Source organism: Colletotrichum paranaense (genome assembly GCF_030867605.1).
Source record: "Colletotrichum paranaense strain IMI 384185 chromosome Unknown Scaffold_4.1, whole genome shotgun sequence".
NCBI classification, from domain to species: Eukaryota; Fungi; Ascomycota; class Sordariomycetes; order Glomerellales; family Glomerellaceae; genus Colletotrichum; species Colletotrichum paranaense.
In genome coordinates, this window is record NW_026848962.1 from 3,178,799 (window position 1) to 3,189,330 (window position 10,532).

Consider the following 10,532-nt stretch of genomic DNA (forward strand, 5'->3'; position numbering starts at 1 on the left):
GAAATATGACATGGACGGTAGTCTCTAGCTGATATTCACGACCCCATCTACGTCAACTTTGACTCTCGCGACGACATCATCGCCGACTGCGAAACAAAGGCCGACGCCGATACTCAAGGAACTGAGCGCCCCTCCAAAATCCCACTCATCCCCACCATCGACAAGTGCACCTGGCCTCCAAGCTCCGGCTTGCGCCTAATGACCGGCCTCAATGATGGACGGCACTGCCATCGTGTCGGACGACCACTTCGACCCTCCCTCGCGCCTTTTTGAGCGCCTTCGCCAGATCGCCGGCTTTACCTGGGACGAGTCCCGGCTTCCCTTCCATACATCTTACGACATCTGGTGAGTCCCGCCCCCACACCATTGCCTTCCAGTGTTGCCCGCCGAGCACCAAAGAACAATCTCTGTCGCTTTCTCTCTACCTCTCCTCAAGTGTTGCAATGGCTAACCTGTGCGGACAGGCACGTTTGCGGTACCAGATTTGTATCTCCATACCAGCCCTCCTCCTCTTCATCCTTACCCGCCTCGAGTCCCGGTTCGATCGCGAGACTACAGTCCGGTCGACCGTCGCCCTCCGAGCATACGAGTTCCTCCAGCCTTCACTCGGGCCTACCCAGCGATGCGAGCAGCGACTTCTCGGCTACCTCGCCGCCCGCAGTCCCCGCCGGCGCTGCAGAGATATCATACGTAGAAGAGCCAGTGGTGGCTCGCGTCTCCTACCATGTGCTCCGTGAGGAGAGGGCCTTCCATATAGCTAAGAACCTATTTGCCACGGCCGACCCTCAAGGACTGCACATTGTCAAGCCGCTCGACCTCATCCGACTCGCTCCTCACCCCGGCGATCGGGGTTCTATTGTGGTCGCAATCTATCAGCATCCCGGCCAGAACTACCTCTTTGATCTGATGGACATGGGACCGGCATTCTACAAGGCCAGGAAGGTCGACGACCGGTACGAGGCGTATCGCAAACAGAATTTGCGCTTGAAGCCTCCGATAGACCTACAATACTTCCTCGACTTTGCCATTGGCGCTAGTCAGTGCCTGGAAATCCTCCACTATGGGCAGGTGATTACGCATGGAGAGATCAGGCCGGACGCCTTCCACTTCAATATCGAGACAAACTCGGTCAAGCTCATCAACTTTGGCACGGGGACGAGATCCTTCGAGGGGGGCTTGTCAAGCACCTCATGGTCGAGCCTATCAAAAGAATTGGGCGCCAAGAACAAGCTCCTCTATATTAGCCCGGAGCAGACAGGTCGTATGCCGGCAGAACCTGATAGTCGGACTGACATCTACTCTCTTGGAGTCGTGTTCTGGACGTTACTCACACAACAGCCGGTATTTGATGGCGAGACGCCCCTCGATATTGTGCAAGGCGTTCTAGGGCGGAGAATCCCCAATGTATCGCAAGTTCGGCTCGATATACCCGACGTTATCGGACGCATCATACAGAAGTGCACGGCCAAGTCCGTCGCTGATCGATATCATTCGGCTAGTGGTTTGAAGCATGACCTTCTCAAGGTGCAGCAATTCTTGACCGACGGCGACTGGTTGGCGCTTAAGGAGTGGAAGATTGGCGAAAAAGACATCTCGTCCTTCTTCATCCTACCCAGTATGATGATCGGCCGGCAAAAAGAAAGAGCAGAAGTTATCAGAGTCATTGAGCGGGTCGCCAAGAGCCATTCGATGAATCAAAAGTCTACAACAAACAACCGCTTCTCTGATGGTTCGCAGCTCTCGGTTGAGCTCCCTGACTGCGGGGACCTGTCGAGCGAGGGCGCAAGCTCGGCAGAAGGCACGACACGTCGCAGCGGATCCTTCACGCATACTACGTCCTCTGATCCTAGGCAGTCAAAGGCTAGTTTTGTTCCGTCCGTCCTATCCGATACTCAGACGATATCGGGCGACACCATCGCCTCGTCTAATTCCGGTCCGTTTGCGAGAATGACCAGGCCGTGGGAGAGGCAATGGGAAAGACACCAATCGGTCTCGATCGAAACTCGGAGTCTTATTGATGGTGTAGGTACGCCAACAGACAGCAACCGACTGAGTGCAGTGGAATCATCGTCCTCGAGTTTGTCACGTCAGCTCGGATCGGCAAAGTTCCGTAGGCGCGGACACTGCGAGATCGTTCTCGTCGAAGGAGCCGGGGGCTTGGGCAAGAGCTGCCTCTACCAGTCGACACTCGCTGAAGCCAGGAGGAGGGGATACTGTGCCACGGCAAAATTTGATACCGCGCGCCGAACTGCGTTTGGACCACTGCTTAAGCTGCTGTCGTCACTCTTCAAACAGGTATTCGGCGAGCGAAACACGGATACCCCCTTTCACCAGGCGCTAAAGCAATACGTTCGTCCGGTGTGGCCAATGCTGCACAAAGTCCTTGGGCTACCAGACTTCCTCATAGGCGCGCTTGACAGCTCCGTTCCTCGATCAGTGTCCATCACTCAAAGCATAACTCAAAGTCGGTCCATCAGGGCAGGGCTCAAGAGGCGTGGCTCGTCGCCGGGAAGCTCGCCGGGCCGCTTGAACAAGCCTACGGTCATCTCTTCACAAGCGTCCCAGGACTTCCTGCGAGCTGGTGGAGCAACCAAAACCATGCGATTGATGAACACCTTCCTCGACGTGCTTCGCATGTTCACATCCCACAAGTTCATATGTTTTGTGCTGGATGACCTTCACTTTGCAGATGATGAGTCCATGGAATTGATTACACAGATCATTGGGGCACGGATGAAGATGGTCGTCATCATAACCTACCGCCCAGAGGAGCTATCACCGGAACAAGTTCAATCTATCATCTCACCTCCCGAGTCCGAAGGCAAGTTTCTCGCACCGTCCAAAGCCGCCATCATATGCTGACCAGTTAGCAGAGTTTCCACGATCAGGCGGTCCCGTAGTGACCCGAATCAAACTGACTCCCCTCTGCGAGGATGACATCATCCAATATGTCGCGACGACGCTGTGCAGACCAAAGGAGGAGGTTCTTCCTCTGGCTTTGGTCATACAGTCCAAAACAGCAGGCAACCCATTCTATATGCGAGAGATGCTGAGCGCCTGTTACCGGAAGAAGTGTATATGGTACGACTACAGAGACAGCAACTGGCATTTCGACCTCGATAGACTCTTCGAGCACTTCAAAGGCGCAAGCGACTATGACATACTCGATACCGGTTTCATCACACGGAGATTGAGCGAGCTACCTCCAGCCTCTAGAGCGATACTTGCATGGGCTGCACTCCTCGGATCTTCCTTCTCATTCGAGCTCATTTGCAGACTTCTGAGTGGCGAGTTCCAGTACCAGGACAATGAAGAGGCATCGTGTCAAGGTCCAGGCAACGAACAATACCACGCGACGTACTCTCAGCAAGAAGCAATCAACGGACTGCAAGCCGCGGTTCAGGCTTATATCATCGTCCCGAGCGAGACAGACGATAGATTCCGCTTCGCCCACGACCGATTTATTCAGGCGTCGGCAGCATTGAAGGAATGCAACGCGCGAAAGATGCATTTCGTTATTGCACAGACGCTTCTCAAGTACTATTCAGTTGATCCCAGAGCCAAGGACAACACCGCTGCGCACATCTGCGAGTCTGTCGACATTATCAAGAAGCGTGTCCCTAGACGCCAGACGTACCGTAAGCTACTGTACGAGTGCGCACAGTCGGCCGTGGAGAATTGTGCCCGCCCAACTGGCTCAAAACTTTACAGTACGGCAGTCGCTCTACTTCAGCCAGATCCATGGAACGACCAGCTTGAGGATGTCTCGTATGATGAGACGATGCAGCTGCATCTACGGGCTGCGGAATGCTATCTGTACATGAGCAATCATGCCGCAGCTAACTCCCTCCTAGATACAATTTTCCAGTGTGCACGAAGCCCTCTAGACAAGGCGCCAGCCTATGTCCTCCAGTCCAGAACCCTAGCGCAAGGTGGCAATGCCCGAGGCGCGCTGGCTGCACTGAAAGAATGTCTACAGGCACTTGACGTGCAATTCGATGACGAACCCACCTTTGAAAAATGCGACGATCAGTTCGAGAAGATGTCTGTGAGAATACAGACCATGGACAAGAACGAGCTGATGAACCCGACACCATCAACAGACCCCAGCTTGCCGTCTATCGGTGCTGTGTTGGCAGAGACTGTCAGCGCTGCGTGGTGGAGCGACTACTTGCGATTCTACCACCTCTCCCTCGTCATGCTGGATCTACATCTCACTCACGGCGCTTTCCCTCAATCAGGCATGGCGTTTCTACATCTCGGTCTCGTCGCTCTGGCCAGATTCAACATGGTGAGCTTCGCAGTTGAGGTGGGCAACGTCTGTATTGAGCTACTTGACCGATACCGTGATCCCTTCTCGATGGCTAGAGGCTATATGCTGTACGCCAACTTCATCGGGCATGTTCAAATTCCGATCGCCGTGGCGTTGACGCACTTGGAGGGCTCAGTCGACTATGCGGCTGCAGCCGGTGATCGGATTTCCTCGATACTCAGCTTTGGGCTTGCGGCGCAGCTCAAGTTCTTTGCGAGCGAGAATTGTGCCGACCTCGAGGCTTTCTGCCAGTATGGCTGTGAAGAGATTCCAAACTGGCACCATGATACGCGGGGTGGCACTCTCCTGATCTCCATTCGGCAAGCTTGTCGGGCTTTGCAGGGCAAGACGCGGACAACCGATCCCTCCGAGGTCATGACTGATGATCATCACAATTCGGCAAACTACAAGTCATGGCTGAGAGCCAACACTCAAAACGGCAATCGATCGGTTCTTTGGTATGAGACTATTGAGATAGTTCCGCTCTTCATCTACGGCCATTACGATCGCGCGATTGAGGTCGGTGAGATGTGTTACGAGTCCATCCAGAACCTATGGTCGGCTCGCAACAGCAGGCTAGTCATCTTTTTCTACGGACTTGCTCTTGCAGGAAGGATGCTTCGGAGGCTCAACGACCCTCGTCTAGATCCCAGCAGTCTAGACGGCGAAACCGAGAGTATTCTACGCACGCTGCGCGAACTGACCAAGCGAATCAAGGAATGGGAGGTATACACCGAAGTGAACTACCTTTCATGGTCCAGAATCTTAGAGGCCCAAGTCGCGGAATTGAACGGCGATTATGGGGGCGCGGTCAAGCTCTACGAGGAGGCTCTGGATAACGCCGAGGAACATAATTACATTTTCGAAGCGGCACTGGGCAACACACTGATGGCCGGCACGCTCGTTAGACGCAAGGCTCGACGGCTAGCTCGCTCTGCCTTTAGGGATGCCATTGCGTTCTACCGTCAGTTCGGCGCCGTGGCCGTGGCTGAGCGCCTGGAGGAAGAACACGCCGTCCTTCTTCACAGCCCGACAAGAAACCCCAGAGCGATAGACGCTGCGGTTCAGACCGACTTCGCCGGAGACAGCGGCACTGTTGACTACCGCGCTGTGGATGGCGAAGAAGGGCCAGAAGGGATGCAGCAGTCTAACCACACTGCAATCGCCGATATAAAGGGCGATCGGATTGGTGCGTGGCGTGGCTCAATGCACGAGCACAATGAACCTGGGGCAGGTCTGCCAGCACTCGATATGATCGATTTGCACGCGATTTTGCTCTCATCCCAGGTCATTTCCGGCGTTCTTCGGGTCGACGAGCTCCTCAAGACTATGTGCGATGTCATTCTGCAGACTTGCGGAGGCTCTGCTACACTAGCCGCCATTGTGGTACAAGATTCGGATGAGTCTGGGTGGTCTCTCGCAGCCAGCGGTGATCCGGAACGGGGAGCGTCAGCTCATATCCCCGGTCTTCCACTTGCTGGTACCTCACTCGTTGCTGAGAACGTTATTCTCTACTGCACGCGGTTCCGAGAGGCTGTCTTCATTCCCGACATCATCAGTGACGAGCGTTTTGGTAACGTGAGCGAGGCTTGGCTACAACGGAATGTCCTTAGCAAGGCCATCATTGCGATTCCCATCTGTCACGGCTCAAAACCGCTGCTCGGAGTTCTCTATCTCGAGGGCGAGCCAGGGTCTTTCACCGATCGTAATGTGTCCGTCCTCCAGCTGCTAGTCAACCAGATTGGCATCAGTTACTCAAATGCCCTAGCCATGAAGGCCGTAGAGAAAGTCTCGGCAGAGAATGTCTCCATGGTTGCGCTGCAGAAGCGCGCCCTTGCAAAGGCACTGGAAGCAGAGACAAAAGCCAAGCACGCTGAAGCTGAAGCCAAGCGTAACGTCAAGCTCGCCGAAGAGGCCGCCAAGGCCAAGTCGATATTTCTTGCCAACGTTTCGCACGAACTGCGAACGCCGCTCAACGGTGTTATCGGCAACTCTGAATTGCTGAAGGACAGCGAGCTAGACAAGGACCAGCAAGAGATGGCGGATAATATCAAGGTGTCGGCAGAGCTGTTGTTGACGGTCATCAACGATATTCTCGACTTTTCGAGAATGGAGGCCGACAAGATGAAGCTGTACGTGATCGCTTTCAACCCAGAAGAGATGGTTCGGGAGGTTGTTCGAGCGGTGTCCTACAGCAACCGGCAAAAGACGAAACAGAAGAACGTCAAGATTATACAGGATATTGACCTACCATCTCTACTCATCTTTGGAGACCCCATCAGACTCCATCAGGTCTTGGGAAACCTCATCAGCAACAGTTTGAAGTTTACTGAGGACGGTTCAATTACAATTGGGGCTCGAGTGGAATCTGAGACCAACGACAAAGCTACACTGCTCTTCAGAGTTCAGGATACCGGAATCGGTATCCCGCAACAGCAATTGGTCAAGCTCTTCCAGCCCTTCAGCCAGGCAGACACCAGCACAGCACGGAAGTACGGCGGCAGCGGCCTCGGTCTGAGCATTTGCAAGTCGCTGATCGAAACGATGATGAAGGGCAAGATCCAGCTCGACAGTCAAGAAGGCGTGGGAACAACGGCATGGTTCAAGGTCACTTTCGACAAGGCTAAGTCTGACGTTTCTGCCGGAGACGCGCAGCAAATGAAGTCCCCTCCAGCCGTCGAGCGCTCTGCGTACCTCGAGCGCGGCGAGTCGCCTAATCCGTTCTTGGACCTCACCGCCGTTCCCAAAGACCAAATTAGGATTTGCGTCGCGGAGGACAACCCCATTAACCAGAAAATTGCCATCCAGTATGCGCAACGGCTGGGCTACACCACCGTGGATGCTTACGAGAACGGCTTGAAGGCTGTGGAGGGCTTGCGGCAAAAGGCTAGGGAAGGTCGACCCTACCATGTGGTTCTCATGGACGTACAGATGCCCGTGCTGGATGGATACGAGGCGACTAAGATGATTCGGAAGGATTCTATAGACGTTGTACGGAAGATCCTCGTCATCGCCATGACGGCATCGGCCATTCAGGGAGATCGAGAAAAGTGTCTGGCGGCAGGCATGAACGACTATCTCGCGAAGCCGGTGCGCTCGGAGGTGCTAAAGAAGAAGTTGGACACCTATGTCAGCCCTCAAGCATCCGTAAGCGAGTCTCTAGTCGGATTTTCGAGGCTTCAACGCTAACAGCCACCCAGGCCGCCTCATCTCCTGATGCCATCCGCTCTTCTTCCACTTCGCCGTCATACATAACTGCGGACCAAAACGGAGCCGCGGCGAATTTTCACCTTCCAATCAGAGACAATCCGGCATACAGCCGACCGTCCAACAGCACCTCGACATCTAGCCGCCTATCGAGCGACACAAGGTCCACTACGGACCCGGGATCTATTGCTGAGACGCAGTCGCAAGCGCCGTCGCAGAAACGTGCGTCTCGCAAGCTGACCAAGACACGCACCAGCAGCGAGTCGCTACCGGCCGAGAAACCCAGGGCAGTGCTTACCAAGAAAGCGCCGCAGCGTCAGGGCACGGCCTCGTCGACGGATGAGAATCTCAAGCCGGAGAATTTACCATACCATACAAACCGCAATAGTGTGAGTTCGCAGGGGTCCAGTAGCAGAGACAAGATCTTCCCAAGCTAAGGTGATGGAGGCCGCCTCCTTCCCTTTCGATCCACGGGACTGGACGACTAGCTGGGGGCGTTGAGACGGATGGATGATGCCGTTTGATTGGGAAGGACACTCGGTACATACCAGTTTAGCCAGCTGTGGCTGGGGTGGAGAAGAGGGAAGGCTTTCCAGGAGGGTGTGATTCCAACAAACGTCTCACATCAACAAGTCCCAGCATGGGCACAGTATAGGGCCAAAGAAGGGAGGGAAAAGAGGCTCAAGGAAACGCCTTCCTCTCTACAAGCGGGAGGCAATGCGTCTCCGATATTGATTTTATTTTATAACTGGCAGGAATTACGTCTGATATTATCGGAAAGGGAGGAAAGGGAGTTGAACGGGCATCTTTCGAGTACCATAGTTCCGGGCAATGTTGCCTTTCGAACACCACCCCATAGCATCACCATGACACGTAGCCTGCCCGTTGAGGGTTCAAGGGAGTTTTAGGAGGTAAAAGGAATTTCACCTTTCATTGCAAATGATCTACGGGTCCATATACTGCGCCTTGTATGCTGAGTGGTTGCCTCGTCCTGTCTTGCCAAGAAGTAGGTCTGAAGGTGAAGCAAGCTTATGTTGTTCCTGAGCACGCCCGTACGTACCGCGATGCAGAGGTAAGCTGATGATGGGAGCGAGCCCTCCTGATCCCCCACTCTCACGCCTCCGTCTATGTATATTCTGCTGCTGTACTGTCTCTCATAGGCCATGTCGCAGTCAGCCCAGCCTGTTGTAAGTGGCGCCGTTGACGTGCATAAGATGGTTTGAGACAACGGGAATGTACAGATGGGTCTAGATGGACTAGAATTGCAAATCCTCCTCTGCTCCAGTTCATGTCTGCATGAAGTACTGCCCTTTCTCTTCTCTTTCTCCCCGCGTGCGCTCGCCGATCGACCGAGACACTGCCTCCCTTCCGGCCCTTTTTGAGAACCTGCCACGAGGTGTGAATGTTGTATCGCCCGTTTTTTCGATGTACGGTACAAAACGATAGGTCCACGCGGCTGCTAACCAGAGATTTCAAATTCCCAGATAAGGAAGAGCTGGGACGTATGAGCTCTGGGTTCTCGAGCACTCATTCATTACTTCCTCTCGACAGAAAGAAAAAGTTTAGGATACATCTTGGGCATTGCCAGCAGTGGGCGACGTGCCTACATGTTGCGCGACGCTCACACCCGTCTTTGTCATGTCTGATATCAGGGACATTCGAAAGAGAGCAGTAGGGCAGTGGGAAACGTGAGACAGTAGATCCGGAAATGCAAATCCCATGCAACCTTTTCTCTCTGCCGCTCCCTAATCGGGGGGAAAGGGGCGGCACGGCAGACCAACCGGCCTCCCTCTTTCCCATACTGTCTCTCCTATAAGCCTCGATCCTGGATTTGGGAACCTTTGAAAAGGGTGGAAAGGGTGTTTGCGCAAAATGAAGGAGAACGGTATTTTTTATTATATGTTTCTGGTGATTTGCATTTAATCGTCTAAGACATTGTGAACCGTCTCTCTCTGTTTCTCTCTCTGCTCATTATTTCTTTTTCCTCTCTCTCTTTCTCTTTCTTTCCTAGGTAGTTGCCGAGGTGCTCCGCACTTCCTGGGTAGACTCGCAGAGCTCCTTGCTCTTTCTGTCTGCGAGCTCCTTTCCCCTTTCGGCCCCCAAGAGTACTTTACTTACCTTTCTCTTGGGAAGTTTGAGATGGAGCCGTACATGGTTGTGAGGTTTCGGGCTCTTGCATCGCGCGTCTGGGCATCGGAGATAGAGGGACACAGTTACACAGAACTTTTCACTTGGACATCGAAGACGGGGTGGTCATGGAGGGAGGAGGAGGGAGGGAAGCTAAAGAGTCTTATGTCCGCTCGCTATCCGACTGCCGAACGGGTATCACGCGGTCGTTGAGTCAAACCAAAGTCTAGATTCCCTTTGCAGATGAGCTCGACCCGTAGGATGGTGAGAGAGATCACTCGAGAGAGAGGGCAGAACAACTCAAGGAGAGGTGAAAAGCTGGACACAGCATCACCCTGCACCGCCCTTGCCATGGCAGTCTCTACGGATACCTCCCTCTCACGGATTCTGACGACTTCTACCCTTTGCCCAGTCTCTATCCGTGGCAGTGCTCTCTCGTATATGAATTACACGAAGGGAACAGGGTCTACGCGTTCACGCGCCTCTCTGTCAGCCCACAACTCCCACCGCCGTTCATCGCCGGGACCTATCTCATCTTACTTACAAGGCCACACTGCTTCGAAATTGGACAACCAAATCTGGGGGAAGACCTGCCGGCCGACCGAGCGGTTGGCGGTGAGAGTGCGATGTAGTTCATCTCACTCATGCTCGTCACCTTTGCCGGGAAGGCCGGGGGTGGGGGGAAGGTGCGACTCTTTGGGGGCCGTTTTGCAAGCTCCAGATGAAGAAGAGAAACACGAAGGAGGAGGTGGAACCGCCCCGATAGATTGTTCTCTTCTTCTTTTTCTTTGCTGGGATGTTTGGCATGCCCACATTTGGAGATCTCGTGAGGACTTTTTGGTTGATCTAATATACCATCCCTCGCCCGATCCGAACTTCCAGTCAT

At 53.9% G+C, this 10,532-nt stretch overlaps 2 protein-coding genes across 2 annotated transcripts; one reads left to right on the plus strand and one right to left on the minus strand.

Moving 5' to 3' along the window:
- Positions 1 to 211: 211 nt before the first annotated feature.
- CPAR01_06070 (hsp90-like protein) lies at positions 212 to 7,956 on the plus strand (the record flags this gene model as incomplete). Its single annotated transcript, XM_060490344.1, has 4 exons — positions 212 to 345; positions 465 to 2,825; positions 2,971 to 7,459; positions 7,513 to 7,956. The coding sequence occupies 4 exons, from the start codon at positions 212 to 214 to the stop codon at positions 7,954 to 7,956; spliced, it is 7,428 nt and encodes a 2,475-aa protein (XP_060351810.1).
- Positions 7,957 to 10,172: 2,216 nt separating this feature from the next.
- CPAR01_06071 (uncharacterized protein) lies at positions 10,173 to 10,532 on the minus strand (the record flags this gene model as incomplete). The annotated part of the gene is made up of 1 exon (XM_060490345.1): positions 10,173 to 10,532. One exon carries the CDS (start codon positions 10,530 to 10,532, stop codon positions 10,173 to 10,175), a length of 360 nt encoding a protein of 119 aa, XP_060351811.1.